This window comes from Pyrus communis, chromosome 10 (assembly GCF_963583255.1).
Source record: "Pyrus communis chromosome 10, drPyrComm1.1, whole genome shotgun sequence".
Lineage (NCBI taxonomy): Eukaryota > Viridiplantae > Streptophyta > Magnoliopsida > Rosales > Rosaceae > Pyrus > Pyrus communis.
In genome coordinates this window covers 23,824,012-23,841,560 of record NC_084812.1, presented here as the reverse complement: position 1 = coordinate 23,841,560, position 17,549 = coordinate 23,824,012, and the positions used below count along the sequence as shown (strand labels likewise).

General features: G+C 37.5%; 2 protein-coding genes and 1 long non-coding RNA gene across 3 annotated transcripts; 2 read left to right on the top strand and 1 right to left on the bottom strand.

Moving 5' to 3' along the window:
* Window positions 1-2,671: 2,671 nt before the first annotated feature.
* LOC137748147 (rust resistance kinase Lr10-like) lies at window positions 2,672-5,038 on the bottom strand. Its single transcript, XM_068488241.1, has 3 exons — window positions 4,322-5,038; window positions 4,065-4,091; window positions 2,672-3,962 (listed from the first exon to the last, which is right to left on the bottom strand). The coding sequence occupies exons 1-3, from the start codon at window positions 4,998-5,000 to the stop codon at window positions 2,851-2,853; spliced, it is 1,818 nt and encodes a 605-aa protein (XP_068344342.1). The 5' UTR covers window positions 5,001-5,038; the 3' UTR covers window positions 2,672-2,850.
* Window positions 5,039-14,452: 9,414 nt separating this feature from the next.
* LOC137747568 (uncharacterized) lies at window positions 14,453-15,848 on the top strand. The gene is made up of 3 exons (XR_011069978.1): window positions 14,453-15,370; window positions 15,486-15,521; window positions 15,822-15,848. It is a non-coding gene; the product is annotated as an uncharacterized lncRNA (long non-coding RNA).
* A 43-nt stretch (window positions 15,849-15,891) lies between these two features.
* Window positions 15,892-17,428, top strand: LOC137747565 (rust resistance kinase Lr10-like). The gene has a single exon (XM_068487696.1). The coding sequence runs from the start codon at window positions 16,051-16,053 to the stop codon at window positions 17,122-17,124; it is 1,074 nt and encodes a 357-aa protein (XP_068343797.1). The 5' UTR covers window positions 15,892-16,050; the 3' UTR covers window positions 17,125-17,428.
* The last annotated feature ends 121 nt before the right edge of the window (window positions 17,429-17,549 follow it).

Here is a 17,549-nt window from a genome sequence, read left to right as displayed (position 1 = left end):
CAAAACTTTATTATGTGCTAATTTTGATATGAAAGACTTGTGTGAAGCTAGTCTAATACTTGGTTTGAAAATAACTAGGTCTAAAAATGGGTTTTCTTTAGATCAATCCCACTACATAGAAATTTTTTTAAGAAAATATAATTATTTTGATTGTAAACCAGCATGTACTCCTTATGATCCTAGTGTAAAATTGTTCAAGAACATTGGTGACAGTGTTAAACAATCTGAGTATGCGAGCATTATTGGTAGTCTTCGTTATGCTACTGATTGCACTAGGCCTAATATATCTTATGCCTTAAGAGTTTTATGCAAGTTCACTAACAGACCTAGTTTAGAGCATTGGCATGCTATAGAGAGGCTTATGAGATACCTTAAAAGGACGATGAATTTCAGATTACACTATGAGAAGTTTCTTGCTGTCCTAGAAGGTTACAGCGATTCTGATTGGAATACCCTGTCAGATGACTCTAAAGCCATTAGTGAAAATATTTTTAGTATTGGTGGCGGGGCCGTGTCATGGAAGTCGAAGAAACAGACTATTTTGGCTCAATTTACCTAGCTACGGCAAGCGAAGAAACATGATGGTTGAGAAACCTACTGTCAGATACCCCTTTATGGGAGAAACCGATTCCAGCAATTTGGATCCATTGCGATAGCATAGCGACAATAGCTAAAGTGGAAAACTGTTATTATAACGGGAAAATGTGACAAATACATCGTAAGCATAACACTGTAAGAGATTATCTCTCTAATTGAGCTATAAGAGTGGATCATATACGGTCTGAGGGAAACTTGGCTGATCTTTTGACAAAAGAACTAGTGTGAGAAAAGGTTTGGAAAACCTCGAAAAGGATGGGACTAAAGCCCTTAGAAAATTGAGTCATTTATGATAGCAACCCAACCTATAGACTGGAGATCCCAAGAAAGAGGTTCAAAGGGTAATAACAAGTTACAAGTGATATGAGTGAAGTCTTGCTAATTTTAATTTGGAATATTATTCCATGTCCATCCCTAAGAAGCATGACATCTTGAAGCGTTTTTAGGTTGAGATTTTTTTTTCTCTTAGTAAGGTCTATACTCTATGTTGAGTGGGACATCTAGCTACAAGAATATCCTTGATAGTCTTATCTATGTGAATATATATATACACACACACACACACAAATTAAAGCCACTAGATTGTTGTAAACTGAAATAGAAAGGAACAAAATTACCCGAAAAATGTAGAAGCCTTGAGTGGTGAATGATTCTTGGGATGAGTCGCGGACTAAGTCGCTCTCTTTAAGACGTTTAGCGGCTCTGCCCAAAGTTTGCAAACAGTTCACAAACACCACGTTGTCCCCAGGAAAACAACCCAGAATCCTCTTCTTCTGATGAGGTTCTTCCTTGCACAATGGAAGAACCTTCAAACTTACACCCTTTCGAAATGTTGTTATTAAATTAATATGTAAAACTATTTTTTTCTCTCTCTTAGCCTCTTTCCATCCGCATAACTTGTGTGTGTGTGTATTTTTATGTTGGTGTGTGTAAATATATATTATAATAAAAAATACGTTGAGATTGCAATCTGTAATGAATCAAAGCAATTGAAATCCAAACCGCAAGGAATCATGGCAATTGAAATCAAAACGGATAAAAACCACAACGGGACAAAACGTAAGTCAATTCAAACTGAAAAAGAAAATAAAATGGTTCGATTGCATGTTTCATATTTAGGGGAGATAACTCCTTAAGCCAAAATTAATTGACTTTTAATATTGGTAATAAAAAAAAAACATAAATATATTTAAATATTTAAATAAAAACATTACTGCTCTAACAAATAATGCTAGGCGGACTAAATTTCAGACTTTGTATACTTTTACTTTAATTTATAAGTCATGGTCTGGTAGTACAAGGAACAATGATTTAATCTTTAACTTGTCGTCTGGTAACATTAGGAAGACGAAAACCAACTTGTTCAAAAAGTTTGTGATGAAACGACAAATTTCTTGTGAAACTGTCATCTGAGTGTGTCCTAGTTGACGGGTGATTGACAATCATCTGCTCTTCTACGAAACAACAGACGACAGCAAACTAGTCCATTATGCCAAAAATTGTAGTACAGGTTTAAAAGTTGAAGAGGAGGTTCAATGGCCCTCAATTCTGTCCGCATCCAAAAGACTTCCAAATCGTGTTCTACAAGTTAGACAAATAAACTCAACCCACAAAATTATATGAAAGGTATGGGGAGCTAATTTCCTTCTACTTTTCCTTACTTCCACTGTAGACAATGAAGTTCACAATCATCTGCTCCTCACCACAAGTTAACGTAAACGTATTGGACCGAGGCAAGCTATTTCTGTGGATGTCGAATACTCCATTCTTTATCGTGGTTGCGAGTTAAGTGCTCTACTTTACAACAGGATCATGATCAATAATTGTGAACCTTCTTCGTAATCGCTTGGCCAATATGAATGTCTAGTTTTACTCGCATAAACTGTAATCCATGCACGCATTAGGGCTTGTTTGGTAAAGTTTTACAGAACAGTTTTTTCGTTTTACAGATACAAAAACGAATGTAAACTAGGATGAATTCGTACGCAATATAAGCAATCGGGCTATGAATGCAACGTATAAGTAAGAGAAAACCGAATGCAGCCATAACTAGGAGATAGAACAGAAGAAAACAAGATGAAATGACCTTTTTTCTTGTTTAATTATGTATTACACTCACAATACTGCTTTTTTGAATATGTTTAACCTCCAAATTTGAGTTTATGTTCTTATCAATTTATTCTCAGAACTCTAATTTATTTAATATGAATTACAAGCTGCAGCACAATAGCAATTATAATCAATCATTTCCAGTCATTCTAATTCGGAGATGACTGGTAACTCTTGGCGATGGCGTTTTGCAAGCATAGTGATATCGTTTCTTGCTGAAGCGGCAGAGGAGAAAGGATTAGGAGGCAATTTTACATTGTCTTCTCCTTCCAACATTTGAACGACAGCTTTCATCGAAGGACGGTCTACTGGATACCACTGGATGCACCATAGCCCCACAATGGCAAGTTTCGTGGCAATTTTAGCATCATTCTCTTCCTCAACGTGGATGCGTATGTCATCCCCTTGTTCTAGAAGATTATAGATCCATTCGGGGAAATAAACTTGCCCTGTATTCTCCACTGTGACTTGAACATTTTTCCTGCCTGCAACCATTTCAAGTAACAACATTCCAAAACTATAAACATCTGACTTGTAAGACACGGTACCAAAGTTCCTTGAGAACACTTCCGGTGCAATGTATCCCATGGTACCCCTAGCAGTTGTCATGGAAACTGCACTTTGGTCCTTGGAGCACAACTTGGCAAGACCGAAATCAGAGATTTTTGGGTTGAAGTTGTCATCTAATAGAACATTGTGAGGTTTGATATCGAAATGAAGGATTCGTTGGTCACATCCGTGGTGAAGATACTCAATTCCTTTGGCTATGCTGAGTGTAATATGTTGCAGCTTCTCCCAACCAAGGAAATGGTTCTTGCTGTCTGCTGACGAAATGAAATTTTGCAGTGAACTGTTTGGTGCAAATTCATAAACTAAGGCTCGCCTAAATCCATCAGCGCAATATCCAACCAAGCGAACCACGTTAATATGGTGGATCCGACCTAATGTTCCCACTTCATTGATAAACTCTTCTCCATTTCCTTTGGAATTGTTGAGCATCTTTACAGCAACAAAGATCTCACTCGAAAGCTTTCCTTTGAACACTGTTCCAAATGTTCCCTGTCCCAACTTGTCTCTAAATTTATTTGTAATCCGCTTGATATCTGCATATGAGTACCTTGTAGGCCTGAGAGCTCTGTAGTTTTCCAAAAATTCTTCGATCATGGTTTGCCGCTCCTTTTCTTTTCGGTCAAAAGTATATACACGATGGAGTCCGACAAGTATCAGCACAAGTGAAAATGAACCAAGGACTGCACCTGCATATTTTAAGTTCAATTAAGAACCTCTACACTTAACTTCCAAATTGAAAATGGAAAAAAAAAAAAAATTCTTTCATGGTGAATGCATATAGAACGAACCTGTAACAACTAGTTTTTTCGCGGTTCCTGTAGAAAGAATTCGATTCCATTAGTTCTTCATGTGTACCAAATCATTAAATCATTGCATATTTGTTTACAGAACATTCTCAAGTTCTTGATTGCGAAAGGAACATTTTTTATCTATGGAACTTCAGCATCGGGAGCAAAGAGGTGATGCCTGACTAACTACTGCATGATTAATGCTTCAAAAATGTGAAGAAGCTAAGTAAAAACATGATGCGGATGAAAGGCCATACCGTTTTGCTTGCTTACATTGAAGCACTCAGTTTCGGAGTTGGTGCGATTGTTGGCCTTCAGTCTACATCCTTTACCTCTCCTTTCACATCTGTTACATGTTGGTTTGGACCATTCCAAACGAAGAAAATAATTTGGTTCGAATATATCATATGGGACACTGAATGGAAAGTTGTACAACTTGGTACAAGATGTAAGGGGAAGACTGTCAACGAAACTATGTGAAGGTATAGGATATATATGATGGCTAGTCCCACTAAGGCAAGGGATTGAATCATAATATAGATCTCTTTTTGCTGGTGAACAACTAAATAAGGTATAGTCATATAGGTCCGGCCTTTGGAATATGAAAGCAGAGGAAGATAAATTAAGTTTCGGAAGATGTCTTGGAGCACAATGATCTGGATCAGATACTTGAATCACCTGAGATTTGTAGTTGATACTAATGACGAAGAACTTAACGGAAACTGGCAGCTCAAGCACCGTGTTGTTGCTTCGATCGCAGGATAAATCAAATCCAGGATAGCCACAGTGGCTTGGCTGTTTCTCTCTGAGTCGAAATGGGAATCGGATAGGCGGACCATCGTCTCCGCAGCGTGATTCTGTGCACTTATTTTGGCATGCTCCAAGGTTAATCATGAGACCTACCGTGAACAACAGGATGAAGAAAGAGATTGTCATCTTTGGAAAAGGTTTCCTGTATTTCCCCAGGATAGTTCTTCTTCCATTTGCAGGCTACTCAACAAGTTAAGACTGACTGGTAGATAATTGAGTTGCTTTCTGTCCAATCAAAATACTTCACTTTCACTTGTGCAATATCCTACATCACTTTCACTTCTGCAGTATCCTACAAGCCAATGCGGGTACCTGTTAACTTTTTTTCCTTTATTTTCCGTTTTTACTTTATTTTAATTAAATCTTAACACTGTCAAACTAAAAATTAAGTTGAGAAAGATGTCAAAAAATTTAGAATGGAGACATAAATTTGGGGAAAGAGACCCACAACTAGGGCTGGGTTCGGTTCTAATCGGTTCGGTTTTTTCTCAAAACCGAAACCGAACCGAAATTTCGGTTCGGTTCGGTTTGGTTCAATTTTTTTTCGGTTCGGTTTTTTTTCGTTTCGGTTTTTCTCGGTTCGGTTTCGGTTTTTTTCGGTTTTTTTTTTTTTTTTTTTTTTCTCCCTCCAAAATTATTAAAAAAAAAAAAAGGAAATATGAAAGTTCACATTCATATTAAGAGGCCAGGCGGAATGAAAAATAAGGAGGAGGGTTAGGAAACTTAAATTCAAGAAAAGAACAAAGGAATCCCAAGCAGCACATCTTAACAAAACACTACATGATGGAATCTAACTTCAACTTTGTTATGTTAAACATAGGCTCAAGAATAATTGAATAACCACCCTTGGCCATTTGTTCTTGCGCAGTCTTCAAGTGGGACAGAAACGGATTCAACAAACCAGAAGCTATTTTCTCCGTCATTCCATTTGCGGATATAACCAGATCGCACCTATCAAGACGAAGGTTTAGGAGCAGAAAATATCAAAATGATGAACAGTATGGCATCTTCGAAACTTTCACAATCACATTTACGTATAATAAACAAGAAACAAAGCAGACAACAACTAACAAATAGTGCATTTTCATCAAAATCTTTCCTTGTTTAGATTCGAGTACAAATACGGCTTCTCGATCAATAAATCTGCACATTTCCACTAAATGTAGCTCCAAATGAATTTAAGACACTATAATTCATCAAGGTATGCAAACTGAACAATAACAAAGCAACTCAGAAAAGATTGAGTACCAAATAATCAAACACTTTTACACATGCAATGACATAACAAAACAGACACATAACATAAATATCCAATAAAACACCAAAAGATCCAATTCTAAAACAACAAGAATAACCATCCAAAAAATAATAAAATTCTAACTTAGACATTGCTCATAACTTCATATAACCCAATACTATACCAATTGCATAAAAAAGCCAAATCCAGCCTTTATTGTAAAAATAAAAAATAAAAAAACATTCAAGACTCATTTGATTTGAAGAAAAGGATTACCTGGTCCGAGTTGGGGTGAGTTGGAACAGAGCCGAGTCCAGCCGAGTTGAAGACTTCATCTTTACAGGGAAGTGGGTTGGGGAGGATTGAGCCCAGGTTTATAGAACCAATGCAGGAAAGTGGGATCAGAGACTCATTGGGAAAGTGTGGAAATGTGAAGCTAATTTGTGAGGGAAAAAATGGGCTCAGAGAAAAAAAAATGAGAAAATTTCAGATTAAACCCAGAACAGAAATGGCCTGTCCCAGCTAAAAAAAAAGGAAACTGCAAGTATTCCACGTTTCATAAGAAAATAAAATAAAAGGAAACTGCAAGGCTCAAAAGTGAAGTTCTAATTTCTGAATAACTACAAGGCAGGTCATACCTTTGTTGTACAGACAAAATCCCATAGCTTTGTTTTGTTCCGCATGATGTCCTGGAGGCCTAATGATAGCCACGGCAAGAACAAGCTGACGGCGAGATCAAAGACTGGCGCTCGCGGCGAGGGCAAGGTGTGAGTCGTGTGACCGTGTGAGAGATTGAGAGATTGAGAGAGACAGAGCGAGAGAGAGATGAGGCTCACTGGCTCAGGGCCTCAGGCTGCGCGAGACTGAAGAAGAAGAACTGAAGGCAGGGAAGGCCGGAAGGGAAGTAGGGAACGAGAGAGAAGAGGCTTAAGGGTTAGGGTTACAACGGCGGCTTTAGTTACAGGGAGTCAGGGCAGGGTTTTGTTATTTGTTAAGGCTTAAGGGTTTTGTTAAAAACATTAAAAAATTAAAAATAACCTCACAAATCCTGGAGGCATGAGGGTTCGAACCCATGCCTTCAGCTTGTAAAGTTTCATTGAAACCAACTTGGCAATAGGTTCTGTTTTGTTATGATTGTATGACTAAACAATTTATAAATATTCAAAAAAATTATATATATATATATATATATATATCGGTTCGGTTCGGTTCGGTTTCCGAGCCTCAAAAACCGAAACCGAACCAACCAAATTCGGTTCGGTTCGGTTTTGTAGTTTCGGTACGGTTTTTTTTTCGGTTCGGTTTTTTTCGGCCTCGGTTCGGTTTGGTTTTCGGTTTTTTTCGGTTTTCGGTTTTTTGAACCCACCCCTACCCACAACCATAAAATTGAGCCAGTCCTCCCCACTTTTCACGCGTTTCCAAATGGAAATTGATCAAATTGCAGGTACTAGGTAGTGTTCTTGCTTTTAGACTTTTAAATTAACCTTTTTAAAGCAAGGCAGGTGGGAAGATGCCAAAAAAAAATGCACATGGGGTGATGCACGACATGAAAACCAAAAGCAAAAAAATGAAAACAGGTTTAAGCAAGTTTATTTAACTTTTGGTTTTCATTTTTGTATGTCATTCCATGAAGGGGTGGACAAACGGGTACAGGAACCGCGGGTCGGGGCGGGGCGGGGCGGGCCTGGCCTTTGTAATTTTTGGTTTGGGTCGGTTCCCAAAGTATAGGAACCGTGGATACCCGGACCGGCCTGTTTGTAGTTGAAATGGACGGACAAGTTTGAAGAGATCATCTCTCACTGTTAGTTTTAGGTTTCCTCGTCCTGGACCTCGACTTTGTCACTCGAGTCCTTGAACTCGATTTTGTCTCCCACAGTCTCTCTCCAAAGCTAATGCCTTGTGGGCAACCCAATCGACGATTGGTGGCACTGCGAGGACTAGAGCAACAACCCAATCTCACCAGTCACCCCTCTCAAGTCTCACCAGTCACTACAACCAGAAACCAAATCTCTCTCTCTAACCCTTTCGGGTTTTTAAAGCGGCGTCATCGTTGAAACCATCGTTATCACCGTCACCAACCATGTCATCGTCGTCGAAGAAGATCACCCTCAAGAGCTCAAATGGTGAGTCATTCGAGGTTGAGGAGGCAGTGGCGCTGGAGTCGCAGACCATCAAGCATATGATCAAGGACGATTGTGCCAACAACGACATGTAGACACCACCAAGCCCGACGAGAAGATCTCCGAGGACGATCTCAAGGCCTAGGATCAAAATTTGGGGATTCGGTTGGATTAGGGTTTTTGATTTGGGAATTAGGGTCAATTGTGTTGTTTTAGGGCTTAGGGTAACTGATTTTGGGGTTTTCTATTATGGTGGATTGAATTTGAATGGCGAGCAAGTATTGGGTGGTGTCTCTGCCAGTTCAAAACTCGACGTCATCTCTATGGACCTCCAAAAGTACTTTCGCTGTTTCATTTTTCTTCTGCAATTTTATTTCTTTAGCAATTCAATTTTTTTTCGATTTGGGTATTCATTGGATTTAATCGATGTGAAGCTAATGTAAGGTGAAGTAATCAGATATGGAGAGTTGGCGGTGGAGATAGGCAGTTGCAGGCCTCTTCGTGTTCAATTTTGAGCAGCGCAGCCACGGGTGGTGGGAGCTGTTCTTCTAGTTTGGGACACAATTTGGACTCGGCCTTAGGGACTAGTGCTATAGCATCTGCCGCCACTGCATGAAGCGGCTGCTCAAAACCACGATGAGAAAGCTCGACAAGAGATGACTGCGACGAGGATGTCCGGCAAGAAGGTGGTGGTCCGATTCCCGGAACAATCGAGAGAGTTAAAGAATAAGAGAAGGAAGAAAAAAAGAACTCAATAAAGGAGATTTTGCCCGAGGCCCAAAGTTAAGCTCAGATACCCATCTCGAGACAATATGACGGCTCCCCATTTAAAGCAAAGGCTAGGTGCTTACAAGAGAATTGACAACTGATGGAAACCCACCTACTCTCGGCGTAAAAGCACTTTCTGAATGGTAGAACATGTAAAAATGTTGATGACTCACTACCCTTCAGTTACTTTCGGGCAAGAGTAGAAACAGTACAGTCGGGTTAATTCGCCTATAAAAGGAGGAAGAGGGCCTAGAGATAAAGAGACTCAACCAATCAAACAAATAAACATACAATTTGCCTCTCCGTTAAGCAAATACCCAGAAAGTTGTGCTTTGTCCAGATTCTGTACCTTTTTAGCCTTAGACTCCCCTTAGAAAGACATTTTTTGTCTAGTGTAAAAGCTCTGCTACCTTTTTCTAAATGTTGTAGTATCTATTCTCTTGTGTAAACTTGTTCGCCATTCATCCTGCTTTTGTACTCAATCCCCTGTAACCACAAAGAGAAGAGATCGCAAGACGATTAAACCTTGCCCGACAAGGTGAAATCTTGCCCGATTCTCTTTGTTTTGTCTTGAAGTTAATTGATCTAGTGTTATGATGTATTCCCCAGTATATATTCAAGTCATTTCCAATCCTTTGATTAACCAAAGTTTCATCAGTTCTCAGATCTGTTTTACTTAGTGGTTTTACTGTCATAAGAAGACTAAATGTCAATTAAACTGATGACTTGGTCAAATCTGGATCTTCACCCTATAAGCATACAAGATAACCAACCAAAGGTCCTTGATCTCAAGGCATAGAAAAGAACTTAATGTAGACTTAACACATCCACAACAATCCTTTGATAACAAGAAGTCAGAATAACTTGGGGGCGCAAGTAATCGGCTTAAACACATTTGTTCTACATCTGTCATACTAAGATGGCAGCGACACGCCTAAGCACTTAGTTAGTTTTGATTTTGAGCCTCCAGGCTTACACCTATGGCCCCACAAAAGCACCTTTCAGAACTAATTTTGTCCTCCTCTTGCAACATCTCGGCAAGTCGGAGCCCAACAATCAACCAAAGTGCCAACTCTTCGGAGAGCTGTGTGCTCGAGCCAGGGACCCTCCCAGCGAGATTTCCTGCCCGAACAGGTTGATTCTACGTTGACGTTGGACAAAACATGGGGGTTGTCGTTTCGTGTGTAGAGGTGTGGTGTGTTATTGTTTAAGGGTAATTTAAAAACATATGTGACGTTCCAGAGTGGGGCCCGTTAGCCTTTTCATTGAAAGGACTTGGATCCTCTCCTGAGCTAATGGAGAGGATCCTCCTCATCAATCATCCTGGTCCGTTGGATTTTTATCCAACGGTTACAAACAGGGGGATCCCTTTAAAGTTATAATGATTGTAGCCGTCAGATAAAAATCCAACGACCCAGGATAATTGATGAGGAGGATCCTCTCCATTAGCTCAGGAGAGGATCCAAATCCTCATTGAAAGGCTATCACGCGTTATATTTCCGCGGGATATTTGGCGATCAATGGAACAACTATTTGTAACTGTACCGTTCCTATTGCTAATTGCAACAAAAATATGTTCCCTTTGCCAGCAATGGCCACGTTTTCCCTTTCATGCCTGTAGGCCAGTTTTTGTGCAGTAATTCCCCATTTATAATAAAGTAGAAACAAGTCGATGAATAACTTAAGAGCCATCTGATAATTTTCTTGTTTTAAATTTTTAATTCTCATTTTTTATGGTTAAAAATAAAGAAGAAAGGCAGGGAAGCAATGAGGGATCGATAATGGAATCAAATTGCAGGTGGGAAGAATGTCGAAAAAATGCAAATGCAATGATGCACAACATGAAAATCAAAAGCAATAAAATGCACATGCAATGATGTCATTCCATAAGCATCTCTCTCGTCCCTCCCGCCACACTGCATTCACATTCGTGATTCACGCATCATTCCATTCTTCCACCTAGTTTATTTCTAATAAGAAAAAAAAATAAACTGAAAATAAAATCGTTATCAAACTGACTTTGAATGGGTGGATTTGAAACACCTTTTAGTTAGGTTAACTTCCTAATCCTGCTTATTTTGTGCATCAAGCACGTGTAAGGTGTGAATGATAAAACAAAAGAAAAGAAATATTCTTTAAAAATTATAAAGATGTGAATGATGATCTCCACACCATTTCATTACCATCTTTTTGTTTTTCTTTTGACTATATATTGTAACAAACTTTCACAGAAATTGTTTGGAAGCAGCAGTGGGTGCCACAGGGATATGAACATCCCTTGTATTGCTTGGCAGAACGACTTTCACAATAATTTTTTAGGAATTTTTTTTTCCTTTTTAGTCCCTTTGCCCACAACGGAAGACTAGGAGTAGGCGACGGTGCATGTCGACTTATCAAATCACTTTAGTACTACTACCCTTTACAACAGGATTTTTATGGAGTTTCTTAACTTTAATTCTTGGAAAAATTGAAATTTAATAAAAATTTAGTGGTATATTACATATTGATTATAGGTCATTGATGTGTCTTTAATTTACATTAATTAACGTGTATTTTATTCAATGTTTCCTATTAAATATTTAATTTATTAATATATTCATTTTGATTTATTTTTTGACCAAAAAAAGTTTTTTTAATTTATTAATTTTATTTAACATTCTTTAAACTTGAAAGACTCAATAATGTACCTAAATGTTTGTACAAAAATGTATTATATTGAATTAATGTACATAAATGTTAGTAGCAAAATATATGTACCGAAACATATGTACTTAAATGTATGCACCAAAATGTATTATCTTGAATTAATGTACCTAACTGTGTGTACCAAAATGTATGCGTCGAAATTTTAGTACTGAAATGTATTATATCGAAATAATGTACCAAAATGTTTGTATATAAATGTATGTACCAAAATGTGTGCACTGAAATGTATTATATTAAATTTAATGTACCTTAATGAAGAACAAAGTATATCAAAATATGTTTTATAACAAAAATTAGGGGGGTTTTGAACTTTAATCCAGAAGAAGATTAAAATTTAATAAAAATCTGGTGTTAGATTGGATATTGATTTTAGTCCTTTAATGTGTACTTAATTCAAATTCATATTATATTTTTGTTTTAATATTTAATAGATATCTTATTTAATGTCATTACATTAAATTTTAAATTTATTATTATACACATTTTAATTCATTAATTTTATTTTAACTTCTTGTAATTAGTGTACCTAAATGTCCATATCATAATATATTTTACTAAATTAGTGTCACATCCCGGCCCGGGGCGGAACACTTCCCGGGCCCGACTCCACTACCGTAGCACAATATTGTCCGCTTTGGGCTTACCATTCCCTCACGGTTTTGTTTTTGGGAACTCACGAGCAACTTCCCAGTGGGTCACCCATCATGGGATTGCTCTAGCCCCCTTCTCGCTTAACTTCGGAGTTCCGACGGAACCCGAAGCCAGTGAGCTCCCAAAAGGCCTCGTGCTAAGTAGGGATGAGAATATACATTTAAGGATCACACCCTTGGGAGATGTGGGATGTCACAATCCACCCCCCTTAGGGGCCCGATGTCCTCGTCGGCACACACGCAGCCAGGGTTAGGCTCTGATACCAATTTGTCACATCCCGGCCCGGGGCGAACCACTTCCCGGGCCCGCTCCACCACCGTAGCACGATATTGTCCGCTTTGGGCCCCGACCACGCCCTCACGGTTTTGTTTTTGGGAACTCACACGAGAACTTCCCGATGGGTCACCCATCCTGGGAGTGCTCTCGTGCGCTACTCGTTTAACTTCGGAGTTCCTACGGAACCCGAAGCCAGTGAGCTCCCAAAAGGCCTCGTGCTAGGTAAGGATGAAATATACATATAAGGATCACACCCTTGGGCGATGTGGGATGTCACAATTAGTGTACCGAAATGTTTGTACCTAAATATATTGTAGTACCTAAATACATTGTAATGAATTAGTCGCACATAAGAAAATATGCAAAAATATGAGTGTACCAAAAATTCCGTACCTAAATATATGATACTAAACTAGTATACTGAAATGTTTGTTCCTAAATATATTATACCTAAACATATTATACTAAACTAGTGTACCAAAATGTTCGTACCTAAATATATTACAATGAATTAGTGGCACATAAGACAATATACAAAAATATAAGTGTACTGAAAAATCTGTACGAAAATATTTTCTTATATAAGATACTTACCATAATGAGAATTAAAATTTATAATATAATCTTAAAATTTATTTATGAACACCATAAAATTATAAATAAATAAAAACATTAAATATATATACACACACACACACACACACACACACTAGCATTAAATAGAGTCTAGGGACTAAAATCAATTTTTAATCTTGTATAAGACATTTTTCTAAACTTCATCTTAATTAGTTTATCTAATTATTTACAACAAAATATACTAAAATTAGGAAGAAAAAGAGAAATAATTAAAATATCAAAATATAAGTAATAAATGAGGTGATTAACGTATCAAATGACTAAAATTAGATTTTGAACTTACTCATAACTTTAGTCTAAAAGTCATCTTTATTAGAAGTTAGAACGAAGTTTCCTATTATCTTTATAATTAATTGTGAGCCTTCTTCGAATATGAATTTCTAGTTCTACGTACATCAATTGCCATGCATGCATAGTTACAATTCGTGATTACTTTGTTATACTATTCTTCTCCCGAGGAAATATATTTAGCTATACAACTCTAATAGCTAGTTTGGTATTGCTGTGTTTTTTAAAGAAAAATGTTCTGCTATGCTGTGAGAATAAAAAACTGTAAAATAAAGTTGTTAAGTGTTTAGTAAACGTTATTTTTGTAAAAGTGATTTTAGTAAAAAAAAAAAAAAAAAAAAAAAAAAAAAACAGTGTATGAGCGTTTAGTAAACTTTTATATAAATTGTTTTGAATATGTTAATGACTAAAAAGGATATAGTATTAAATGTGATAATAATGTCAAAGACAATAATAATGATTGTAATTTTGTAACATGTGGGGGGTTATACTTGTTATTTGAAAAGTTCATTAAATAAACATTGATTACTATGCTTTGAAAAGAAAAAAAAAACACTTTTTTTAGAAGCATAGTAGATCCTGCTTCTGCTATTTTTTTTTATGTTTTTCTACTTTCATTGACAACAGTTTTTTTTTTTTTTTAATATTTTTTTTATTTTACCAAACACATTTAATGTTCCAGGTTTTTTAATAAGCTGTTCTTTTTAAAGCACCTCAATCCAAAACCTTAATCTAGGAAATGTTACGTACCACTTATTACCACACAATGGAGGGCCTTACACTTGTAAACATAAGTAATTGGACTACTCCTTATATTGTCAATTAATTTTATGGTGGAATCTCAACTTTCTCTATAAACATCCGGTTGCAACAAACGATGTGGGAGCTTTCTTCTACTTTTCCTTACTTCCACCGTAGTGGTTAATGAAGTTCACAATCATCTGCTCCTAACCACAAACTGAGGAAGATATTATCGTTTGAAACGTCCGGTTTCCTCTCTTACCATGGCTGCAAAAGGAGTGCTACCCCTTACAGCTAGTTTATTCGTAGTATTTCTAGTTGTTGGTTTTTTCTGTGTTGTTTGCAGTGCTAAGGATGATCGTCATCACTGTCCACCTTCTTCCTGTGGAAACATCCCAACATAAGCAAACCTTTCCGACTGAAACATGACCCGGACAATTGTGGTGACCAAAGGTATGACCTGTCTTGCGAGAACAATCGAACGGTATTGTACTTGTATTCAGGAAAGTACTATGTCCAAGCAATCAATTATGATAACTACACAATCCGAGTTGTGGATGCCAATCTTCGTGAGGATGACTGCTCTTCAATGCCTCTTCATTCATTGGCAGAATATAAATTGGATAACCGAATTGGTGGAGATCATCCATATAGCATTTGTCAAATCACAGGTAAACCAGGATGGATGAACTTTTTATTCTATGATCAAACAGATTGTGTAGAATTATCGAAGCCTATAATTTTCATGACCTGTGAAACCCAAGTGAATTCTCCTCTCTATCTGGATACTGCTCCTTGCAGTAGTCCTATGAGTAGCTCAAGTGGGCATGTTTTTGTTAAGATTGATCATTTAAATGCCTCAGATATGAGGGATTTGTGCCGAATAGATCTTACAGTTGCGACATCATGGCCTGGTGCAAAGGAAAAAAACATAAACATCTCCTACATAGACATCCACAAAGAGCTAGTCTATGGGTTTGAACTTTCATGGTTGCAGAGCAAAAGTAGATATCATGGGTTGAGTACTTGCTACATCGACTACGACACAAAAAAAGTTGATTGCAGTTATAACAGTACGTATTTTCTTATATTTGGAAAAATCAGTCTCCTTGTCCTGTTTGCTAAAGTTTTTTTTTCATGTCAATATTCTTCACTTGATCGATACTTTTGTTTTCTTGAATGATGCAGGTATCACAAATCTGATCGTTGATGGCATCCTACCAAGTGAGAAATCTTAGTATTTTCACTTCTTACTTACGGACAAAAAAAGTTGATTGTAGTTATAACAGTACGTATTTTCTTATATTTGGAAAAATCAGTCTCCTTGTCCTGTTTGCTAAAGTTTTTTTTTCATGTCAATGTTCTTCACTTGATCGATACTTTTGTTTTCTTGAATGATGCAGGTATCACAAATCGGATCGTTCGTGGCATCCTATCAAGTGAGAAATCTTAGTATTTTCACTTCTTACTTACGGTTTACCCTTCCAAATTATCTCTCTGCTTACTTAAATTTGTTTCTTGCAGGTATTATCCGTTGGCTTATCTTCATTTGTAAGTATTTCAAGTCTTTATTTCTATATACAGAACGAATTTCAAATTTGTGATGGTTCAAGGCTGCTTCCAAAGGTTTATCTTCATTCTCATTTGATTTGTTTCCGTTACAGCAATAGTTGTCCTTCCAACAAGAACTGTACTCGGTGTTCCATTAGTGATTGTGCTTTTAATCTATAAATGGAAAAAGCGGCACTTATCAATGTATGTCCTAATTGAAGAATTCTTACAAAGTCACAATAACCTTATGCCAATAAGGTACTCCTACTCCGACATCAAGAAAATGACCAGAGGATTCAAGGACAAACTGGGCGAAGGAGGTTACGGCTCTGTCTACAAAGGAAAGCTTCGTAGCGGCCGCTTTGTGGGGATTAAGATGTTGGGTAAGTCCAAGGCCAATGGACAAGATTTTATCAATGAAGTTGGTACCATTGGAAGGATTCATCATGTAAACGTGGTACAACTAATTGGCTATTGTGTTGAGGGGTCAAAGCGTGCTCTTGTATACGAGTTCATGTCAAATGGATCTCTTGATAGACACATATTTTCAAAAGAAGGACCTGTCTCCTTGAGTTGCAAGAGAGCTTTTGAAATTTCACTTGGTGTGGCTCATGGAATCAGTTATCTACATCAAGGGTGTGACATGCAGATTTTGCATTTTGATATCAAGCCTCACAACATTCTTCTCGACGACAATTACGTTCCAAAGGTCTCTGATTTTGGGCTAGCTAGACTCTGTCCATTAGATGATAGCAGCTTAACATTGACCGCAGCAAGAGGAACTATCGGATACATAGCTCCTGAGTTGTTCTACAAAAATATTGGAGGTGTGTCTAACAAAGCAGACATCTATAGTTTCGGAATGTTACTGATGGAAATTGCAGGCAATAGAAAGAATTTGAACGCAGATGCAGCACATTCGAGCCAAATTTACTTTCCTTCATGGGTTTATGACCAATTCAGCGAAGGAAACGACATAGAAATTGAAGATGCGACTGAAGAAGAAAATGAGATAACAAAGAAGATGCTTATTGTTGCTCTATGGTGCATCCAATTCAAGCCTAGTGACCGTCCTGCTTCGATGAACAAAGTAGTAGAGATGCTCGAAGGAGAAATTGAGTGTCTTGAAATGCCTCCAAAGCCTTTCCTATACCCACAAGAGAAACCAGTGGTGGATGATGAAGATGATTCAGAAACAACGTGGTCATCAGGACCATCAAAAGATGACATCCAAGAGTCACAAAGTTTAATTCAGAATGCTGATGGGATAATGTAGCACCAGTTATTTGTGTGACGTTTGGCATAATCAAGTTGGCTAGATGTTTATGCTCCCCCTTATACATCCAAGTTTGAATCTTCCAGCGTTAATTTACAGTAGATTCATTCGCTTGTATAAAAAGAAGTTTGTGTGTAGCTGTAATCAGGATTATATCCTATAGCTCCGTAATAATTTTCAATAATTATTTCCGTGCTTGTTTTGTCAACACATTATGCTTCTCCCTGTTCTTAATTAGGACCATCTTTTTCTTGTGCTATTTTGTTATTTCCAAAAGGCACTTCATGTGGGTTAGGGTTAAGGAAGAATCAAATAGGCTGGCTTACCATCGCTGCCGATTCCTTACCATCATTGCGATGGTACAAACCATTAGCAACGCATACGCATCCCGTTTCATTGCGGAACTTCTTTAGGAGCGAAAAGAG